The sequence below is a fragment of the Buceros rhinoceros genome, unplaced genomic scaffold, assembly GCF_000710305.1.
Source record: "Buceros rhinoceros silvestris isolate BGI_N320 unplaced genomic scaffold, ASM71030v1 scaffold30992, whole genome shotgun sequence".
Taxonomy (NCBI): domain Eukaryota; kingdom Metazoa; phylum Chordata; class Aves; order Bucerotiformes; family Bucerotidae; genus Buceros; species Buceros rhinoceros.
Window position 1 is genome coordinate 14,560 of NW_010399213.1, and position 23,615 is coordinate 38,174.

Below are 23,615 nucleotides of genomic sequence, written 5' to 3' on the forward strand. Positions count from 1 at the left end.
AAACCCAGACTGCATAACTTTTATGGAGCTTGCAAAAGAATTTATTTTGATGGTAATGCTTTTGAAGGAAAACTTGAGGGAAAGACCTGCAATTGAATGAACACCAGTGTTCTATGTTAGAACGGACCTTACCTTTTAGGACTTAGAATCAGTGAAGTGAAAGTTTGGTGAAAACACGATTTTAATTAAATTTTTGCCCCCACTGGATTTAACTGTCACTGACTCGGGGTTTGCTGTTAAGTAACCGTAATAGCTGGGAGACAGGCAGTGCCTTGGTTGACCAGCCTGTCTCCTGTCCAACTTGACTCTCATCAGTCAGATTTTTCTCCTCTGTTTTACAGATGTGTCATTCAGTGGCACACCACCGAGCTATGCTTATGATGCGGACCGTGCTGAAGAACAGAGGCGACACCATGATATGATGCCCTATATTGATGACTCACCATCATCCTCACCTCATCTCAGTTCCAAGAGTCGGGGCAGCCGAGACACCCTATCTTCAGGATCTCTGGAATCTACAAAATCGGTGAGTCCCTGCTTTTTTGGAGTCAGCAAAGCCTTGTAGGTTTACAAGGGGTAGACTGCTTTAAAAGGGGGCAAAAATAGGGACTACCAGCGCTGAAGGACAGATTGCTTGTCATAACATAACAGCGCCTGATTGATACTGTATATTTAAGGCTAAATTGAGGCTTTAGCTGATGCTAAGCCTAAACTTCAGGGATGAGAGCTATGTGTATGATTTGTAAGCCTTAGTTTTTCACCCTTTGTGAATTTCAGAGGAGAGAATTGATCCTACATGATGATGTTTATACCTGTGTGCATGTGGGTTGTCCTTGCCTTTCACAAGGAAAATAAAGAGGTATTTTCAGGTAGATTAAAGGCTCTGATAAAGCATCTAGAATCTAAGATCTGTTTCCTTTACCCTGTGAAAATGGAGGAATTAAAACTACCAGCCCTGAAATATAGTGTCTTTGGGTGGGAGATGGCCACTTCTTTATAATGAATTTGACTGTTCACTGGATAGCTATCTGTATGATCAGTTATGGTAGATAAAAAGTTCAGAAGAGACCACCTAGCTAGCATGACCTGTGTTTTGTTGTGGACGTTCAGGCTATCTTTATTTTTGCTTCAGGTTCAATGGTATGGCTATAGCTTGGAACTTCAGGAAAATTTCTCTTTTTGTTTTTACGGTAGTATTCGTAGAGCGTCTGCTGCTTATCTTGGTAAATAACTATTGACCACTCACAGTCAGAAATGTCTTGGTTTCAACTTGAATTAAGCTGTTTGACTTTCAACCTTTGTTTCTTTTTATCTTTTCACTTCCTAGGTTGTAGAGCTCTTCAATCCCAGGTTGCTGTTTCCTTGACTATCTTTGTCATCTGCAAACTTTTGGTTTCCCCAAGTCATTCATAAAAATGCTTAATAGCACAAAGACAACTGTCACTTCCTTCCTACTGTATTTCTCAGAAAGTGTAGCCAAACAACCTTGAATTCCCACATTGTAATTGACACTTTGAAATCTGTCATTTAAGTGGTTTAACAAATGTGGCTTTATATTGTTCTGTCCTATTAATTAAGATGTCATGAGAGAACAAGATGGATATTTTACAGGTATCAGTGTACGTGTAAATCAATACATCACCTTTATCAGACAGTTTTATTTATCTTGTGTCAAAATGATTTTAAGACTCTGGCAAGTTCCACAAACCATTGCTATTTAGCATTCAGAATATACATCATTCTCTTAGTCTTTATTGGTTAGTGCCATATCCTGTGCTTTCTTACTTTGTCTAGGATGTGTGTTAAATTACGAAGCCTACTTGAGACAGTGTTCTTGTTCTCTCTTTTATAAAAATGCATTGTCAAGATCTCTCAGAGCACATCAAGTACACGTACTCTTTTTTGCTTAAATTTTATTTTACTATAAATTGTACAACCTAGTTAGCTGCTTAAGCTTTAGTTGGTTAATTCTGAGATGCTTATTTATCTCTCAAGATGAGAATTCTTGTGATAAGAGGCTTTTGAATGAAGAAATGACCATTAGATTCAAAAGCTCCAAGAATGTATTAATATTTCCAGGTTATGTTTCTCAGGATGAAGGAGGAATGCTGTGTGTCTGTAAATGGCTGAGAATTATCTTCAAAGAGCCAGTTGTCCTTGTGCTTGTGACTGGAGGCCTAATATTTAATCTTGTTCTTTATTTGTTTGAGTATTGCCTCATAAGCATTTAACAGTACTTAATTTCAAAGTTACCTTAATAATGGTAGAAGGCTGGCTTTTTAAAAACAATTTTTAACATAAATTACTTCTTTCTTCTCTCTGACTGTAAGAAGATATCTAATGGCTTCCAAACGAAAGAGGTGTCCTGATACAGAGTAGAGTTTTAATTGTGAACCTCAATGGCTTCAGTTGATACTGTCTGTAATTATTCCACAAACAAAAGTGACACTCGTGAAGGATGGTCCATGACTGTAGAGGGAAGAGACTAATTTATATATGGATGCAGTATTTCCCAAACAAACTTTGTCATCTTGAGTTGTTAGATAGCTTGTACAGTAGTTACATTTTCAGCTGTGGTGGAAAAGACACCAGTAACAAAATGAAGTGTCAAACGCACTATACTGAGTCAAGCACCTGAAATGTGTTGGACCAGAAATACCAGGACGCCTTTTTAGTTTTCTTTTTCTCTACACTTGATTAGCAGAAAACATTCTCTGCTTTTATGTGTTTGCTTTTATAGTTGTCTCCTTGCCCTTTTACATCTATCTTAAGTGCTTGCAATTATTTCTGAAATTTCTAGACTCTGGTCGTAAAGATAGTCTAAAAATCAACAGTTTACTGTATTTTAACTGTATGCACTATATACACCTCTTTGACAAAATATTAAGATTCTGATGTTGTTCAGAAGTTAAGAAATCACGATCGTTATCCAGCCACACTGTTCAGTGCATATAGTGAATGATGCTCACTGTATTCAGTATTTTACCTCTAGGACAATGTGTACACCTTATTTACAGGACACTGCGCAAGCTCTGCTCTGAGTACAAAAGTACTCATTTCCTTTTGGCATGACCATTAAGTCCAAATACAGTTGGAATGCTACACGTCTTAATTATCCTTGCAGTCTTCCTGTGAGATAAGAGGATGGTATGTTCACTAACCACAGGTAATCAAGTCAGACAAATTATAGGAAAAGCACCTGCTAATTTTGGGTGCTTAATGTGAGATGCCTAATGTTCTGCAAAACCAGGTTCTGACTTCTAATACAGTTTTCCTCACATTTAAAGTAAAATCCCTTTGATTTCACTTGCATCCACGAGTTAGCAACACTCCAGTCAGGCACCCAGGAAATGGAAAACATTGCAAACAATGATTTTTTTAATTTTAGTTTTATTTTTAAAGATGTAATTCTAAGTAATTAGTTTAGCGTCACACAGACATTGGAGCATTCTGGTGTGATGTTTGTCTGTTTTAGCCATGGGACCAGCCTGGACTCTGTGTTGTTGCTATCTGGATATTGCTTTGACTTACTTTGTTGGCTTGCTCTGGGATTTGTATTTTTCTGCCAAGTGTTTTGCTAAGTCCTTCTATCTCTTTATAGCAGCTATGGCCTTTGGTTGCATAGTGCATTGGGGTTCCAGCTGGTCTGCCCATCCACCATAAAGTGCTGAGTGGCAAAAGCAGCGCCCCTTTCTAAAAGAGAATGAAGGGATACCTCCTGGACTGCTTGTGGAGGGGTATTGTGTCATTCCCTCAGCGTGTAGGGGGAGCAGCTCGCAGCACCTCACGTCCTGTCTTCCAGGAAGTGAGGGCTGCTATTGAATTCCAGCTTTGTGGTGGTCTACACCTTGTCGTTTGGGATCTGTTTTCCAATCCCCACTACCACCTGCAGACTAAAAGATGCAGGCTGATCTCCCTCCAGACTGTGCCACTCCAGCCACCTCTTATGCATTTGTATTCCATCTGCTGTGTGTCCCTGGCACAAACATCCGTTGCTATCCAAGGAGAGTGACAAGAGGTGCACCAGTCTTAGTTTTGTCTGTGACCCAGAGAGAACATAATCAGCGTGGGTGTTAATAGGGTGGATCTCAGCATCCCCCAACTTGTCATTTTTGTGGTAAGGAGGCCTTAACAAACGTTTGCATTGAGCAAGCTAGGTCATACACCCTCTGCTTGCTTTTCCGGAATCTTGTGCTGAGCTGCTGATGCATGTCCTGGCATAAAGCCAATGCTTTTGCCAAACTTCAACTGTTGCTCTGAAGCAAGTCTACGGGTGAAAGAGGGAAAAGGAGAAATAGGTTCCACTAATGATTGTTTGTTTATTTAACTTGAGAAGTAATTTAATTTTCCTGAACCTTACTTTCTGTAACGGTTGAACTGTTGTGATTGAACTTTCAAAAAATCCTGGAAATCTGTCTTGGAAAATGTCAGCCCAAATGCTTGCTAAAAAAGACAGTGCTGGTAGCTTCAGAAAGTGTCAGACAGAGGTTGTAATAGGTAGTGATAATTCTCTTCAAGAAAGAAAGAGAATGTGTCTGTCTTCCCCATACAGCAAGGCTGAAAAGTGAAGAAGATACCTGGATAGAGTTTGAGGAGGACAAGGGGAGAGCTTGCTATAGTGTTCTTGAGGCATAGGGAAGTGTTGGCACAGCTGGAAAGTTGGTGACTGATTCTGTTCACTAGAGAAGAGTTATTGCCAGGAGTTTTGGAGTGGGTAGCTTGCAGCTTAGAGGCTAAAGAGAGTGACAGAGAATGGGAAGCTTCAGTCATCCTGATCTTATTGCTGCAACACACCTGGGGAGAGATTATGACAGTAGGAAGACTGGAAATAAGGCCTTTCAAGATCTACTCGCTAACAAAAACAAGCTCAAAGACCTGTGTCGGGCTCTGTGGAGGTGGGTGCAGGGCAGCCAGTGGAAAGGCAAAGCTAGTTCCACTCCCACAGGAAATGAGGGGAGTCACTTTTCTGGAGTTCAGAAGATTAATTTTTTGCCAAAATACATATTGCCAATTCTTGTTTAGATCACGCCCAGGGAAGCAGGAGTACTGAAGTGGAGTTAAAAACTCCTCTTTTCTGTTCTGTTTGGAGGAGAAATTACCTGGTACTTAAGAGATTTCCCGGTGGGATTTCTCTCCCCTTTTCTGCTGTGCAGTCTGTGGTTGGCACGGCATTGGCAGCCATTGCCAGTCCTCAGGCCTGATTCTTTTCTTCTCATTATCTGCCAGCTATGCAGAAAGCAGGGCTGTGGCAGAGCAGGTTGTGGACTTTTCTCCTAGCTTGGTCCCAAAGGTGTCTGGAAAAACTGACCTCTGAAGCTACATCAGTAAATGGGATTACTGCTCTGCTTGGTACTGCTGTTGCCAGCTTGTTCTTCTGTCTCTAGCATTTTCAAACCCTTTTCCTTTCTTCCTCTCAGTATTTGGTTTTGTTTGTTTGTTTTGTTTTACTATCACTTTCCCATCACTACCCCCAACAGATGCAACTTTTTGTTTTTATAATCCAACTCTTTGCTCCTCGAGGGCTCTTCCTGAATGTACAGCCCTTCCTGAGGAGAGCTGGCACACCAGTACTGATGTTATAAATAATGTTGGCTCCTCTCCCTGCTCCTTTCCCTCCCTGCATGGAGCATGATTGGCTTGATTACAGAATTTGCCCTGTTTAATATCACCAAGACAATAAGACACCTCCAGCCTGTTTAGCGGAAGCTTTCAAAGGTATTTACACTTTAAAAATTGAAATGAATAGTTTTTCATAGGCTGTCAGCTTTCCGATGAGATTCTGAGCTGTCCTTACGGGAAACCTCTCCTTTGAACACATTCATTGCAGAGCATATGAACACTCTGTACCAAAGGAAGGTCTGAGAATTAAAGTACGTTTTATACGCCCACTTTGAAACACTGATTCTCTTTACAGAGCTGTGCTGGCAGCAACCGCTTTGCAAAATCTTACGTGTTGTAGTTTCTAGATTTTTAATCTGCATTCTTCTAACATTTGCAAGAAAACAATTATTGCTCTTAATTTAAGCAACAACCAGAAAGCCTGGAGTTCTGTTTGAAGAGTCGGGAGGAGCTGAATGTGTCTAATCCTTGGAGCTGGTGAATCTCAGGCTTGCAGTAATTGAGTGCAACATGCAATGCCAACCCGGTTAGTAAACTGAAGTGCTTAGGCTGACAAGCTGTAAACACATTCAAAACAGCCATGGCTCGGGGCCAGCGTATACACGCTCTCCAAAATCTTCAGTGCTCCTAACCACTCTGACTGGCCTTGGTTTAGGTCGCAAGATTGCACTTACAACTGTGACTCAATCTTTTGGTTTTTAAAATTTGGAATAGCAAGAACCACCACCCAGTCAAGAAGAAAACACCAGAACCTTACAGGCACAAGATACCTGTGAAAATTCCTTTATGCTGCTTTCCACCTTCCTTTTTTGTTTTTTTTTTTCTTTTTAAATGTAGTTCATGAGGAGTGGGAGCACAACACTGATTTCTACCTTACTTGTTCAGAGCCGACTGGGTGTTGGGTCTTCACAGCTCCCATGCCAGACAGTCAGGAATGTTCTGGCTGCTGCCCTGTGATAGTCTTGTATCTGAATTTATTCTCAACCTGATTTATTCTGAAATGGTTGGGTAGAGAGGTAGCCAGAAGGTGGAAGAGCAGTGGAGAAGGGCTAGAAATGGATGCTGGCACCAAATAAGTAGGGACAGAATCAGAACATGAAATACTAGTCAGACTTGTACAAGTAGAAAACAGACTAACCAGGCGGGGTAGGAAGCATGCGATGGACTGCTGACCACCCGGCACTCCCTGCAGAGTGGTTAGTTTGCCAATACAGGCTGCTCCCACATCCTGCTGGAACATCCCATCTGCAGTTCCCTTAATAGGTGTATTTTCCCTTTGCTGATGTGGCCTGGTAGACCTGGTACTAGCTCTTCCCCTTGCCATAAGCAGCTCAAGGATTTCTGACTACTTCCTTCTTACTGGGGAAGGGGAAGGGTGTCCTCAGCCATGGCAGGTCTCCCTGAACCACTGGGGGAGCTTGATACCTATGCCCAGATTTCCCTCTCGTAACTGCCCTTCTGCCTGGAGTGCAGAAGCAGAGCAGTTAGGGAGGCTATTGTGGTTACAGTGTTTGTTCTTTGTTTCCCTTTTTTGTCAGATAGGGGCAAAGCAGAAAATGCCCTTGACCCTGGGTGCGTGGCATCTTGGCATGCTGCGAGGGGAGAGTGGAAGGACAGTCTTGGTAGTATCTCTGCCTGCTGATTGCTCTGTCTTTTGGGTGAGCAGGTGAGCCTGTTCCTAATTCTGTAAGTGAGGAGTGCTGTAATACTAAATAATAACTTGCCTCTCTTCTTCCTGTTGTTGGCACCAGCTCCCAGTGAATTTCTCAGTCCTGGAATACGTTTCATAACAAATGTGACTTAAAAAGCACCCTGAGGCTGAAGCAGCACAGGGGCTTTTTTCCAGATGTTCATCTAGCAGCAAGAGCTGCTTCTCAGTGTAGCCCCAGATGACATTGTCAGCAAAGGCCTCCCTCGGCAGGAAACTCTTGTCAGGGCACTGGCTCTCCGAGGAAATGCAGAGTGGCAGCACAATGCAGGCAGCAGCGCCATGGTGTCATATTGATCCCTGACACAGCAGGAGATCATCTTTTCACATGTGAGGAATCTCTATGTAAATTTGAGGTACCACACTGGAAACCTTGTAATGTGCTGTGTGATTGTTGGATAAACTCCCCTGAGGGTTTCTTCAGCAACTGCTGTGCTGTGACTTAAAGCAGCCGGGCCCTGCCCTGTCTGGCTGCATCTGAGGCTGGAGTTTTGCAAGCATCACGCTTGGAAAATGTTCCTATTAAAAAGAATTAGGACAATACTGCGGACTTTGCAAAGTGACCTTGTGGTAATGGCCAGGAAGGAAGGCCCCTAGTGTGTCCTGGGAGATGTCTGTCTCTCTGAAAGCACATCTCTTTTAAAGAGAGGAAATTAACATTCAGGCAGAAAAAGCTCTCTCTGTCAGATGACGGTGCCCAGCAAGAACTGGCTTGTAAATTAAAGCTTTTATTTGTGAATAGGAAAACTGTTTTCAGTGCTGTAAGGAAAACTGTTGTGCCACTGTCGTGATGGGGAAGTTTGAATCATTTAAATAACTTGTCATTGTGTGCTGCTCTTTACAGATGTTACAAACATACCCAGCTGGTTTTTAAATCCTCACATCCTCCAAGAGAACCTGTTAAAGATAATTATAGTGCTGTGTCAATATTGACCAGTTACCTCATCCTCAGCAGTGGGGACTTTAGAGCACTGTTAGTTTTTCTCAATGCTTCTTTGTGAAGCTGCATTTTTCTTTAGTAAGCATGGCAAGAAATCTTTGGAAACCAAAAGGTATTGTGGGTTTTTTTGCATGAAGGCAATCTTTGTTAAACATCTTGGGGCTGTCTGGCTTGTTCACGTGTGTGTACCTATGCCTTATAAAATGGTCCATGAGATGGACATGCAGACACTAGTGGTACAGAGGTCGTAAGGAATGGTCTTAACGTTGTTGCACGTTTCTCTTTGAGCTGTAACAGGCAGTCACACGGATGTTCTCTAGCCGAACACAAACTGTTATGGCATTCATTTTTACCTTGTAGTTTGTCACTGATGTTGTTCTGAAATCTTCTGATGCAAGTGCTGAATTATGAATTCTTAGCTTCTTTGAGATGCCCTTTCAAGATTGTAAAAGGCGCTGTGGTTCTTACTGAACCTCACTGAAGGGTGGGATGCAAAGACAAGTTCTTCTTTCCATGTAGTACCTGACGTGCATGTAAATTTTACTCACTTCCTTAGAACAGCTTCTGTCTGCCACTTTTATTTAAGAGGTGATGGTGGTGTTTGACACCTCACTATATTTCTTTATAAAGTAGTTGCTGCTGCAAGGTCTTTTAGCCTAGAAAATAGCTCGTGAAATTTAATGAAAGTGTTAAAAAATCAGGAGGGTTATGGATGAGACTGAATCCAGAAATACCTGGGAGTGTGAGGATCTGTTTGTTTCTTTGTGGTGTGTAGGCTCGTTATCACTCTTAGAATGCAATAGTTACTGTAAGCTTACCTATAGCTGTAGCTATAGGTATAAGCTTACCTATAGCCAAGATACCTTCTCTCCACAATAAACCTCATATATACAACTCCAGGATTCAAAGCATGGGAGCCTAAACTAAATGGAGCTTTTTTTGGTCAGCTATAGGACTTTATGTTCAGTCTAATAGAGTGGAGCTTGCTGCTGTGTTTCCTGATCCTCCTGCTGCTGACATCAATAGCTGAAGATTCCTCTGGAGATTAAGAGGACTAGGATGGAGCCTCGAACAACCTACCCAAAGCCTTTGAAAAGTATCTACCCTTTCAGATCCAGCTACTGACTCTGTTCTTAGAGACATTTAACAGCATAAAAAGGTTGCAATAATTGTAAAAAGCCATTTCTGTGAATGACAGAAATAAAAAGGACTGGAAATAGGAATCTCTAAAAGGGAGTGTTTCTTATTATTTATAACCTTTATTGGTCAGCCACATTTTTTTCAGAGTTTAAGGAAATACTTGATTACACTTTATCAGGTTAAAAATTTTTCAGGTAGCAATTTTGAGAGGAAGGGTAAATGAAATTCAACAGAAAGTTATTGCTTCTCCTAACTCTTGATGTTAGTCTTCCTTTGATGTGTACATTTGCCTGTGAATAACTTTTTTTTTTCCTCTCTTTCTCAGTTGTTTCGGTTAAGAACTCCTTTATGGAATCCCAGTAAGAAGATCAGTATGTGCATTCCAAGCAGTGCTGATTATTTCATCCTCTAACTAAAAATATACATTGTGCAAGCTGGAACTGAAAAATAATTTAGTGAATAGTAGAGAGTGGGAGAAAGAGCAGCCGTCTTAACGGCGATGTCAGGCTGTAACCACTGTATATTCATGCACATCTGTGTAGAGGCAGGGGAAGCGATCCTGTTTGCATAGAGAAATATAGCTGTGGATTAAGATCATAGAGAACTCTCATGGGAGGAGGGAGTGAACTGCACATAACCAAGGGTGCCTGAGATTTGTTTAGGAGGGTGAATTCTGAATTTTTAAGTTCTGTGCCTTGAATTTTGTGAAGAAGTCTGGGCACTTAATTGAGGTGCCAAAGTTGGATGACTAAAGCTAACACCTGTAAATAATGTAATTATTTAATAATGTAAATAATGTAAATAATGACATCAGTTGCTGATGAATAAAAATTTCTTTAATATTTTATGTGTGCATGAAACAGGACACTGAGCACAAATGAGTTTTTTGTTTGGTTGGGGTTTTTTTTCAGTTTGAAAGTAAACCAAACCCCAAGTATGCTGTGGTCAGCTGGATTATATCTTTTACTCTCCGTGCTCATCTTCAGGTTTTTTTTTCCTTTCTCTCTTCTCAATCCCGCCTCCCTTTTTTCCTTTATTTTTTCTTATTCTTTTTTCTTGCTAACAATTTCTTTGTAGAGTGAGCCAGACTTGGAGAAAGGCCTGGAGATGAGAAAATGGGTCCTGTCAGGAATCCTGGCCAGTGAGGAAACCTACCTGAGCCACCTGGAGGCACTGCTGCTGGTAAGCGCTGGGGACAGATACCATTTCAACACTGGTACTTGAATTTTCACTGCTGCTTCCATCCAGAGTTTCCTAGAACTTCACAAACCATGAGTTACGAGTTGCCGGGTGCAAAAGGTACCTTTTACTCCTCCGGCAGAGAAAGAGGCTTCGAGGATGGACTGGATATGGCACAACCAAGGCGTTGTTACTGTGGTAGTGTCAAGGAGCCCTGTCTTTCAGTATCCTATGCTAACTGTTAGACGTGTTGCTGTACAGTTGGACAGAGATTAAAGATATGGACTGCAAAGGGATTTTAATTGCACCATTAATATCCTGGGAAAATCCACCTACCAGGGGTGGCCGATCCCCATGACAGAACTTAATGTCTAGCTTTCAGGAGTTGTGTGAATGCAAATATCACTTATTAATAGGATGAAAAACAACTCTCTGGAGGGATGTTTTGTAATGTGGCAAAAGTGAATGGACTTGGTTTGCACAATAACCCATTTCCTTCTTTCCTCATTTCAGCCTATGAAGCCTTTGAAAGCAGCTGCCACCACCTCTCAGCCTGTGCTGACTAGTCAACAGATTGAGACAATATTCTTCAAAGTGCCTGAGCTCTACGAGATCCACAAAGAATTCTATGATGGGCTCTTTCCCCGAGTGCAGCAGTGGAGTCACCAGCAACGTGTAGGGGACCTCTTCCAAAAGCTGGTGAGTTGGCTGCCGTCACCAAAGCCTCTGTTACGTTTTATTCATCTCACAGGTGCTGGTAAGATGCCCTGTGATGACTGGGTGTAGACCAAAGGAATGAAAGCCTATAGCTGGGTTAGATGAGAGGCTTCTAGCCCTGTTGCTGCAGTGGAGTGCCTACAGTAAAATTGGCTGTTTCATTGCCTTTAATTAAAGACTCCAACAAGCTGTGCTACTAATGCAAATACAATTTCACAGAAATGTTGAATCTCCAGGGTGTCTGCAGTGTCATCAGACCTTTTTTTTTTGTTTAGAAGGAAGACAGAAGAATGGCAATGTTGAAAAGCACACCTTTTAACACCAACAGCTCAGTGTTTCTTGTTATTGCTGAACTCCCTCATGCACACTTCCTTCTCTCTGTGATGCTTTGCTCTATCTTGTGCTGATTTTTCTCTGTGTTATGGTCATCACCTTTGGCTTTGGTCATCATCCCAGCCTTGATATTTCCCTTGCTGCTATGCCAATGGGGTCAGCCTGCTGCTGAGTATTCTCCAAGCAACCCCAGCAAAATTCTCTGAGTTCACAAAAGGACATAGATATATCCAGCATATTGCAGAGGCTGAGTTAAATTTGCTGAGTTTCTGAGCCAGATGATGAATTGTTTGCATTCTAGGAGATTGCTATGGCCCCTTCAGCCTCTCCCCTAGCACGTGCAGAGAGCAAAGGATTAAAGGAGCTGTTTTTTCCTTTTTAGAAAATAAAAGAATCTCTGCATTCCAGAGGTGCCTCTGATTCTCAGGGTAGGAGTGACATTCCAGAGAGGGGTTTATTGGATGGGGAGTATGCTTTACCAGGGTCACTCATTGTTAGCAGCTGTGTAGCCCAGTGCCCTCCCCATCCCATATGGTGCAGGGGGAGATGGGCCTGGAAGACGATGTTTTCAGTGCATGCCAGCAGCTCAAGATCAAAATGTGGAAATCTGCTCCTCACTGCCAGCATGTTTTAGCCAGGAGTGGTCAAGTCGGTGCCTTGATGAGGAGTTCATGGTATGTCATTTGAGCAACTGGTTTAGGAAGAGAAAACCACCTGCTGCTGGTTGCTGAAGCAAAGATTCAGAAGGCTGTCAAAAGTAGGAAGCCTCGGAAACTGCATTTAAAGTGTGGTGCAGTGATAAATATACAACTGATTGAAGAAGACCTGAATATAATCTTTACCGCTGCTGGCTGTCACGAAGGCTTTGACTCACCGTACAGCTACTTAGGCCTTTGTGTAAGACCATTTTTTTTACTGATGCTGATCACAGGTGCAGGAGTTAAGCCCTTCTGGTGTTCTATCTTTGTTACTCTGATTTTTCTGCAGGTGTGAGACAATAGTTGATTTTGTTGGATTAGTACTGGAAGCAAGGGAGCAAATTGCCCTAGTGCAGGAAGCTTTGAGCTAGCTTAGTTTGAGTTTCTGACGGTTTGGTACTGTATCAGTGGGAATTAGGAACTCTTTGCTGGAGGAGTAGAGCTAATAATTCTTGCCAGGCAGTGCGAAGCATCTAGATGAGAGACGGCATGAAGATCAGACATTACAAGACATTTATACTGGATGTACGTTGAATCTTCTGGAGCAGACTGTTTACTTGTGGTCATGTCACGCAATCTGATGATAAATACTGCAATCCTTATTATTATGAGTTCCCTGGGGACATTAATTTTCTTAAATATCACACAGAACGAAGGACTGTGGATTGAAATTATAGGTAGTGCATACAAGGAGTTTTAGAATTTCATGTGGGCTGGCAAAAAGTACGATCCATTTGCAACATCAGTGACTGTTATTCTGCCTTTTTCCTGTTGAAACTAAGGAAAAGGAAAAATATACTAAACATGTGAGTGAAATATGTTTCTCATTTTTTGGGAATATTTTGTACATGTTTTTTATGACTGGGAAGGAAACACTTTAGAAGTGTTTTTAGAAATGAAGAAGTATTTATCAAATACTATCGCTGATAGTTTTCAGGAATGGAAAAAAAAATTATCAAAATCCAGTAATTTCTACCAAAGCTTGTTTCATTTTCACTGTGATCTTTTTAATGGAAAAAGAGAAAACTTAAGCCAGCACAAAAACTGTGTGTGAACATCGTTGCTTTGATTGGAAGCTCAGTTTCTAATGAAAAAGATGCTTTCCTGATGGCATTTTTAGAGGAGGAAAACAAAAGCTTAGAAAGACTGTTCAGGAGTAGCAGGAAATGAAAGAGCCACACAGGAATGGGAAAACTTCAAAGCTTTGCCACTTTAGCTGGCATCATCCAAACCCGGATGTCATAAGCCCTGTAAATGATCAGTAATTCTGACAGCAACTTCTTCACAGAATTGTGCCCTGGTGGCAAATAAAGATTTTATTCTCTCCACACTGCTGGGGCCAGGTCGTCGTGGGTGCAAGTGAGCACAGTTTCCTTTGCCTTCAGTCATAACTGTGTTATTTTGTGTGAGGGTTGAGATTGGTTACTAATCTTTCAGTAAAATGTGCCCTAGGAAAGAGCTCGCCGTTTCTCAGCTTCTGTTAGCTAAAGAAATTTGTGCAGGGAATGTTGTCCCGAGGGTGGCTTTTTCCCTTCCATCGTCTCTTGCACAAATCTCCGTAGAGAATGGGGAACACGGTGATTATGGGAGAGCAGGAGAGGAGAAGAGCACTGTCTGTGGGAGAGTTAGATGCTCTGCCTGCAGCGTGTCTTGGGCAGACATGTCAGGGAAGTTGCAGAAATAATAAGGTAAGTGCAAGCTTTTCTGGTAACAAACTTGTCTTTAACGGAGCTTTTTGCAGTGCTCCACTCCACCTGTTGGCTCACTGCTGACTGTGCACTCACAAGCATGTTTCAAGCTGCTGTGCAGCTCTGCAACACACCACCACCCCTGCGGTCCAGACAAGCTTGGAAGCCACCCAGGGAGGATTTCCCAAGCGGGGTCTTGAGTTCTCTGGCACAAATACGGCTGCAATTCCTAAGTGAGCAAATGAGGTCAGTGCTAAGACTTGGAGTTAATAATGGCTTATTACTGCAGTCAGAGGCCTGCTCCATCTTCTTCTGGGCCAATCGCATATTCCTTCTGCTGGAAAAACTGCCGTTTTCTGTCACCTAGCGCTGCAGTCACTGTCTTCCAGTGATCCTGTTGCTCAGAATGTCTCTTCTGTGTTTTCAGCACTCTGCTGCCCTTATAACAGTGTTCACTAATGCAGGTATGGATTAATGGCTGGGTTTGATTTAGTATGTCCACCATGCAAAAGCCAACATGTAGCTTACTAGGGTCACATTTGTGCTGTTGGACTGAATCATTCCTGTCTGATTCATATTTTCTGGCAAATAGCCAGTAGCTCCACTTACATCAATGAATAGATACTAATCTGGCAGTTCAGAAGAGAAAAGTAGATGGCAGTAATAAGGATGTGTCATTCTTGCAGTCTTCCACATCCTTACAAGTGAACTTGTTCAGCATAGGTAGAACTGGGTGCATGGGAGCACCTGGGCTGGTTAAGCAAAGCTGACACATCACAGATGTCTTTCTGGGCCTGCACAGCATTCCCTCCAATTCTTTAGTCTGAAGGAGCATGACCTGATCATTAGATACTGAGGCTGACCATCGCAAACTGTCTGCTTCCCCAACGTTTATTTTATTATGTTTTGCTTCCTGCAGGCCAGCCAGCTGGGAGTATACCGGGCCTTTGTGGATAACTATGAAGTTGCTATGGAGACAGCAGAGAAATGCTGCCAAGCCAATGCTCAGTTTGCTGAAATCTCTGAGGTAATGTCATGGTATTCAGACACACGAGCCGTCTGGATCTGACTAATACCCTGCGATGTCACTCCTGTCTATCCTCCCAGTATCTTTGCAGCCCTGACTTCTGGAGCTCCCTTAAACTCACTGCTTCAGCTTATGTTCTTACACTGGTTTATACTTTGGGCTAATAGAGGTTGTCACATAGACAGCCTTCGTGTGCTGTGCCCACCCAGGGAATCTTGCAAAAACAGGCGTTGCTTTGAACTTCACAGCTCTCTGCCACCTTCATGCCTTTCTAGAAGGGAAAGCTATATTTACATTTCTCAATTATTTCTCTTGCTATTGATGATGCTGACTGTGGTACAAAAAGCCATCCTTAATGGCTTGCGTTATGGCTGTCAACAGAATTGCAGACCGCCCTGGTGCGGAGAGGAGGAGGACAGGGTAGCTCTCTGTTCAAAAAGGCAAGTGTTTCAACCATAATCTATAATACTGTTCATTGGGCTGCTCTGATTTCCTGTCTTTAGGAGGAGTACCTTGTGTCAATGCTTTTTGAATACTTGTTGATGCTTCTCAGACCACCAGCTTTGCCTGCAGTACATGGTCTCATGGACCCTTTGTATTGCAGTGATTATATCCTGAAGAACTCAGTTGCCAAAAATCACACCAACTTTGTGTCCTTAAAAACAAGCAGATAAACAATCTGAACTGAATAATACTAGGAGTGTTTATTGCTCTGAAAAAACTCCCAAGTACATACAATATTGCATGTCCCTATAGATTTTTATGATAACAGGGTAAAATGAAACCTGTTCCCTGTATGAAATGAAGCAAGCAAAGCTTGCCTTTTGGGACCTGCTCTACTACTCATCAGAGTGCAAACGTCTTCTGTTCTCTCCTGATGATTTTCATCAGGTTCTGGTCCTTTGTCTGAACACTTCTGTGTTCTAGTGGTGTCAACTGATTTATAAAGTAGCTTCCCCTCTGCCTACTTTTCTCTCAGTACTAAAATGTATTTCATGGACTTTGTCATTTATTAATAGTAATATGTATAGATAGTGTTATGGTAGTCCCTGGAAGACAGGATAGAGATTAAGGCACTCAGGTCCTGGGATCTGTGCAAATGTCATCCCTTGGTTTTGCTGTGTTCTGAAGGATAATTCTGAAATCACGCTGGCATCTACTGTATTTGGAATGATTGTGATGATACTTTTGCATTTGTGTCCTCGTGAGGATTTCAGAGCTCAGCGCATTAACGCGTATAGCTGCACGGTCCATGTGCAGTGACCGGCATTGCTCCTTTTCTGCCATGGAAGAGAACGGGCTTGTCCAAGATTACCCAGCTTGAGTACACGTATAAGGAAGTATAACCTGGGGGTACTGAATCCCAGTCCTGTACTTTATTTATTTGATGGTGTACACATGCTGTGACAGTGTCTGCAGCCTTATGGACATGTCTTTCTCCTGCAGGGGATTTAAAAACTCCACAGTCCCTGTCATTGTAGGTGGTTCTCTGCTTTGCTGCATGTCCATTGACATGCACTGCTAAGTGAATTTGATTAACATCTGAGGTGTGTGAGTGCCTGTGACATGGAAATGGTGGATTTGAATTATGATTTCCTTCTGTTTCCTTCACTGGCTTGCACTGTGATAGGGCATTCTTCTATTTACACTTAGGCCCTCCCTTGGAGGAGCAGATGGTCAATCACCTTGAAATATCACATGGGAATGTAAAAGACTATCTACTACATGGGTTTTCTTTTTCTTTTAGAATCTAAAGGCTAGAAGCACAAAGGAATCTAAAGATCAGACGACGAAAAATTCCTTGGAAAGTGAGTGATCCATGCAAAGGAGACTGTGGTTTGTCAGGACTGTGTGGAGACTGTTGCCAAACCTCCACTCTCTCTTTTTCTGTTTAAATGCTGGAAGGTTATGGAGTCTCTGCTGGCTTTACCTGTGAAATCAGTTCCCTTTTTGCTAAGTAGCAGACTTCATGCATAGTAAGCTGCATGCGTGCATGGGGAAGCCCCTGCCCAGCTTAAAACCTTATCAGTCCCTTTGGACAAAACTGGAGTAACCAAAGGAGTGCTGTGATTTTGAGAGAACATCTGCTACCCAGTGACAGCACAAACACAATCTCAGCAGTTGCTCTTACGTGGTTTTTGTCCACTGGCAGCATCTAGAGATCCTGGTCAAGATCAGATTCCATAGTACCTGGCTTTATGCACACAAGCAGAAGACCACCCGTGTTATAAGAAGCTTCCATACTCACTAATATAAAAGCCAACCCCCTCCTGTTTTGGCCTCTTATCAGGATTTGGAAGCACTCCACGTGTCATGCTGAACTTCAGAAGGGAGGGATGCACTTGCCAGTCTTGGCATCTTTAAGGGTGCAAGGCCTGCTTGTAACCTGTGGGACCAGGCAGTTACCAGGGAACTGGTGGAAGTATGCCATGCTGTGTGCAGTTGCTCTGTACTACCTTGTAGATTCCTCATTCCCTGTCTGGCAGGGCATCCTCACAAGGGAGCGTGTTTATTTACTCTGTGTGTTCCTGTGTGTTTTACTGGATGTGCAGCGCGTTAACCTTAGAGAATGGAATTTTCCAGTAGCTCATGAGTTAATAAACCTGTGCCTGTACATCCAGTTCCATTGGACAAGTTACTCTGTAAGAACTGTGTTTAGTAACTCTTCCTTATGTTTCTACTGTTTGGGTTTTTTTCCACAGCTCTCTTATACAAGCCAGTGGATCGAGTAACTCGCAGCACACTTGTCTTGCATGTAAGTATCTGAAAGGTAGTTTTCAAACTTTAGGCCCCTTTCCTATTTTCTTTACACTTCAGATTTTCCGTGGTGCTGCAAGACTACGAAAATAATCCTGTTATGATGTATAAGAGCCTCTTCCCTTTACCTTAAGGGGAGGAATTCCATAGATAGCAGCCCGCTACCTCTTCAGTGGCATTACCAAGAAGTGCAGAGTATCCTCTTCCTCTAGAGATAAAACCTTGCTCTAACCTGTAAGAAGCTGGAGCATCTTGTCCTAAAACTCTAGTTAGGAGTTCTCAGACCCTTCTGCTTTCTAATGCTGCTCATGGTTTTGTTCTTTGTTTGTGTTCCTGGTGTCAGGACTTGCTCAAGCACACTCCAGTGAGCCACCCTGATCATCCTCTCCTGCAGGATGCTCTGCGGATCTCACAGAACTTCCTCTCCAGCATTAATGAAGAGATCACTCCTCGTCGGCAGTCCATGACTGTGAAGAAGGGGGAGGTGTGTCTTCTTCCTTTCATTATTTTCTCAGTTTCTAAATACTAGTTGTGCCTTTTCTGTAGAGATGACTAGGAAGTTACACTATTAATTCGTTTGTTGCTAAGAAACGGTTTATGCAGTGTCCTTGTTCTCTAAAGGTAGAACTCTTCTCTCTTTTCTGTTCAGAAAACAGTTTGGAATCCCAGAGAAAAAAATATTATTAGAGTTTTGTCCTTAGCATGGTTATAATCATTTGTCGTGCATAGTTGCTCTGGTGCATATACACTAAATGGATTTGTATTTTACCTGCAAAGTGAAACCAAATAGGAATCTAGGAGGAGAAAAAGGTGAGGCAACATCAGAAATCATAAAAGATTAGGAAAATCTGTTTTCTGGAATCTTCTTTCTCATAATAAAACTTTTTTTTTTTGCGTTCTCATTTCTAAAGAAGAATGTTGTAAATGGGACTAGGAAGCAAAACAAATGGAATGGGTTGGGAAAGCTAAGGGAGGTGATTGACTCCTAAGGGTGTAATATAACTCTTCTTAGCTTTGCTAGGAGCTGGACTATGCCCAGAAAGGTCTAAGATGTTCAGTTCTTTTACCTGCATGCACTGTTGTGCAAGGGGGGCATAAAGCTGCGCAATGGTGGTGTCCTGTGTGCCCCAACAGTCTTGATTCATGTGCCTCGTAATTTCATTAGAAAGCAGTTCAGTCCTTCCTGATGAGGAAAGGCCAGGACTTAGAGAAGTATTGAGAGAGAAAGATGTCGGAGATTGAACAAAACAGAGACAGCCTGTGCAGAATATGTGTAAGAGGAATTGTGGCAGCATGCCAGAGACACTGGCTGATCAAAAGTGACCCAAATTACCTGTACAAGAACATCTCTTACAAAGCAAGGAGACTGCTAAGATACCTTGAACTTTGAGGATGTATTCCCAAATCCTGCCAGCTAAACATGATTGCTTTTAGCTTCTAAACCGATTTTCAGCTGACAAGGATTTGCTAGAAGCTGCAGTACTGGGAATTTGTCCTGGTACACTTTGTCCTGCAAGTCTTGCTCATTGTTTCATTTTGTCAACTGAGGAAGTGTGCAGCTGAGAAAAGAAGAGGAGGGGCTGAGCAATTGGAGGCTGAGGTAGAAGCTCAGACATCAGTCACTAGGGCCTCAATGATAGTGGATGTCCTCATTAAAGTGGATGTTGATTGAGTTGGAGCAGAAATCCCGGGCTAGAATGCCCTCTCAGAGGGGAGGGAGCATTCCGTGTTCTCAGGTTGTCTGTCAGCATCTCAATGAGGGATGCAAGCTTTGAAAAGTGTCATGCAGAATCCTAATGAGGTGCCAGAGCCCAAAGAGAGCAACTGGCTCAGGAGGATGATCCTGATGATCTCTTTCTGGAGTGGTGTATTTTGTCACATCTTAAAAAGCAGGAAGGGCAGGCTTGTCAGGATCGGGATAAGCAGGCCTGTTTGTACTCCACTGGTTCTGTGTATGATGTTGGAGGGAAAGAAGTGGACAGACCCAAGGAGAGGGCTGTGGGTGTGCTGGAGGGGACTGGGAACCCTTTGTGCTCTCTCATTGTACATAGCTTGCACCGAGCCCAAAGAGAATAACTTGCTTCTGATGCTTCCCAGAGTTTGCCTTTCACTTTGGGAATGCGATGGTAGATACTTTCTTCAGTCATTTGGCACTAATATCCCACTTCTTTCAAAGCGGTGTGTCCTCGTTAACACCACTTTGTGTCTGGAGAATAGGAATGTTCACTCTCTGTATAGTAATCCAGAGACACAAGTCTGCTCCCAGCTACTCTGCGTAGGTTAGTGATGGCTGCTGCTTTCTACAAGCTACTCAGCTTGGGGTCATCGCTGGGTTTTGTTTATGCCTGTAAATCTTTCCTTTTCTACTTATCCTTTCCTCCCACTTGTCTCGCTGCTGCTTCCCCTAGGGTGACAGGACAGTGTGCAGTTTGCATCTCCTAATTGACTGCTCTCAATGCATAATGCATTTTTTATTTTAATGAATCACCAGCTTGCTTTGATGGCTTTTTTCATTATTTGTCTTCCTCCCATTGAAATTTCCTTGGTGGAAAGGAAGGAGGGAAAACAGACCTTTCCCCTCATGTATTGCTTAGGTGCTGATCTCGGTTATCTTTTTTTCCCAGTCCTTGCCTTTTATGTGAAATATTTTTCCCTTTAGAGTGTGTCATAGGGAGGAGTCAAATCTCCTTTGCAGCCTCTTGCTCCAGCTCTTTTTTTCAGGATTGCTTTGAACTGGGGAAAGCAGCCAGTTGTTAATCTCCCTAGTGACAGGCTGCTGAGGAGAGGCGTGCAGGTCGGGAGAGAGAACAGGCTCATCAGCTCATTATTCCTCCCCTTTGCAAAAGGTGATTCCCTGCTCCAGAAGCATCGATGCAGTCTGACCTGCCTGATGTCTGTCTGTGTGATGTCAGATGTCCTTCCTGCACACTGGCCCCCTGATTCTGCTTGGCTCAGTAGGCTTTTTTCCAATTCTAGACTTGCACATATAAACTGAAAGTTCTCTGTGATGTGTGGACCTGGTTTAATCTGCTGCATTGAATATTTCAGGTAGTGCGAGAAGATGGGAACAAAGGGAGTAAAACCATTCACCAGAGGGGACAGACAGAGCTACAGCAGGGAAGGCGGTATTGGTTGGTTAAGCCTAGAATCACGTAGTTTGGTCTTTGCTGCCTGCCGGGCTGACTGCAGCTTGTCTTCTCGTTTTGTTTGCTGAGGGCTTTGGTACAGAGGAGACAGGAGGGCACTACCCCAGCCTGACAACACAGGGAGTCAGGAGGGCTTATCTGGGCTTTTGGGTGTGCTTCCATTCGGCCTGATCTGCTACATTTTCTTGCTCCCTCTTTTGCTTCCCACCTTTCTACTTCTGTAGTTTTACTTTCTCCCTTCATTTGATGGAATATCTGTAGGTATCCACTTTGCCAACCCTCTAACTAACCAAACAAATACATGAAGGGAACGGAGCTGTGAGTAACACTGTACCTTCTGACTCGAAGTGTGAGTGCTGGAGAATCTTCCACCCCTTAGGACCATGGAGCAGGCTCCTTATTTGCTCACTGCTGATCCCTCTTCACCACCACCCTCTTGGCTTAAATAGGGAACCTCTTTAAGGTCCTAGTGGGAATGGTCCCTTGGGGAAGCAGGAAAATGAATGCTTTGAGGTGAAGGATGTGTTGCTGTTATGTGCCAGAAGGAAGGGTGTAATAACCTTTCTAGTCTTATTAACAGAGAAGCTATATAGACTGCATTTTCTTTTCAACTAAGCCTGGATGCAAATAACTGCAGAGCTTGTGACAGTTCCACCTTCTCTGAAGTGTTCACACTGGTATTTGTGCGATGCCATAGGGGGATGGGGGAATGGAGCTGCCTAAAAATCATTTCTTAATTATGGGTCACTGCTGGCTGAGTGACTTAGTGTCTGGTCTCATCAGCACCAATCCAAACACAAGAGGGCTGACAGGCGGTTCCTTCTGGAATCAAGCCCAATAGATCACATGTTGGATCAGTGTATGTTACTGTGTTCCTTTTCCCTTGCCCTGGAGAGGAGGCAGCTTGGCAACCTGCTCTACCATGTTTCTAAATGTGGTTTTAAACCGCAGTCAAGGGACTGCCGTTTAACTTAGTAAAGGCTCCCGTTTAATGTTATAGAGACCAAGTGTGCTAAGGAAGAGAAAGGACGAAGGACATTTGCAAGGGAGCAGAAGCGCAAAGTAAAGCTTTTGAAAAAGTGGGAGCTAAGCTTAGATGTAGGGAGCCATGCACAGCTTGAGACCTGGTGCCTACTGATTCTGGAGGCCTTGGGCAACTGTTGGAGCACTTGAAAATAGAGCACTCAAAAATGATCTCTGGTGCTTCACGCTCTGTCTTACAGCTGGAGTCAGAAATCTCCTGGTGACAGGAGCTTTGGAAAGAAAACAGAAAGGCAATTAAAATGCTCAAAGAGCATCCAGTTTAGCTCACTAAGCAGGGCATCGCTTTATTCTGCAGTGCTGGTCTTGGAGCACGCACACACAAGGAATCATTTTCTTCCTACACTCTGCAGAAAGCCAAACCACCTCTTCCTCACTGACATATGTCGATACCCATCTCCTGCTTTTAGCCTCCTCCTCCTGCATCACACATGTTCCAGTCCTTCCTGGTGCTCTCTCCCACGCTCGCTGCAGTCCTCTGCCATCACCACATCGGGTGAGCTCTTTCCTCAGGACACAAGTGAAGAGACAGCCTTTTGTACAGCTGTGGTTCTGGATTAGAAGATTTTTAAATTCCACTTTTGTAATGTGTTTCAGACAAGCTGGTCTTCTGTCACACTTCTTGAAGTTAAACAGTACTTGACAGCAGCAGGATTTATCATATGCAAAGAGCACAAAAACACTGTAGGATGAAACAGATGAGCATACAGGTAGTCGTGAGGTTGGTAGCAGAGGAGGGGGAGATGCTCGCTGACAGAGGTAAGAGGAGGAGGACAGCAATAGGCAATGCAAAACACCCTATCCGAGTTGTAAGGGAGAGCTCTTTTGTCCAGAGCACTGAGGTGGGTGGGAGAAGCAGCAAAGGAATGCAGGGCCTAGAAAGGAGACTTGAGACTTACACTGCACCAGTAGAGGAGCTTTGCAAGAGCCACTGAAGGTAACAGTTAGCCCAGGCCCTCTTTGAGAGATTAAAGGTGATCCTAATTCACTCCATTATGATACAAAATAGAAAGTTTTCCCTCAGGCCTCCTAGAACATCTTTCTATAGCTGAGCTGAGATCCTGTGCTGGGCACTTGACAGGGGCTGTCTGTGAAAGAGAGGGGGTCACACTGCCACTGTGCTGCCACTCTCCTGAGCTTAAGTTTTCTTGGATCTTTATTTGGTGTTTCTGTAGTCTATGTGTCATTTTGGGGTATCTTAGTAAACCTTTAGCACCTTTGGTAACCTAAGCAGAGTAATTTTGGAAACAGGGTAGAGAGATGTTTTCCCACACATAGTCTGTTGTACATCATGTATAGCAGGGTCACCCAACTGAGAGACCTCCTGTTTTAGGAGACACTGTTTCACAGGAGGCCTCCAAAGGAATAGCTGTTGCCGGCCCTGGGTGGGAGGAGTTGACCTTGGTTCCTGAAGGCCTGCCGAGCTGAGTTGGCAAAGGCATCTGACTGGCACGAGTCCTGACTGAGGGCACTGCTGGCTCCCCCAGGGTGGGGTGGGACAGACTGACTCATGTCGGGAGGTCTGGGAAGGTGCCTTCTACTCCCTCACCATGGGGTTTGGCAGGGATCTGGTAAGCCAATTGGGAAATCCTTTTATTGTTTCCCTCTGACCTGCTGAAACC

General features: G+C 43.2%; 1 protein-coding gene across 1 annotated transcript in view; it reads left to right on the plus strand.

The window, feature by feature from the left end:
• Positions 1-341: 341 nt before the first annotated feature.
• BCR (breakpoint cluster region) overlaps positions 342-23,615 on the plus strand; it is a gene marked incomplete at its 5' end in the record, with an annotated part of 47,415 nt that continues 24,141 nt past the window's right edge. The window contains 7 exons of the mRNA XM_010131356.1: positions 342-526; positions 10,485-10,589; positions 11,100-11,285; positions 14,942-15,049; positions 16,797-16,857; positions 17,752-17,804; positions 18,150-18,290. Coding sequence (XP_010129658.1) covers positions 342-526; positions 10,485-10,589; positions 11,100-11,285; positions 14,942-15,049; positions 16,797-16,857; positions 17,752-17,804; positions 18,150-18,290 — 839 coding nt within the window. The remainder of the gene's footprint in view (positions 527-10,484; positions 10,590-11,099; positions 11,286-14,941; positions 15,050-16,796; positions 16,858-17,751; positions 17,805-18,149; positions 18,291-23,615) is intronic.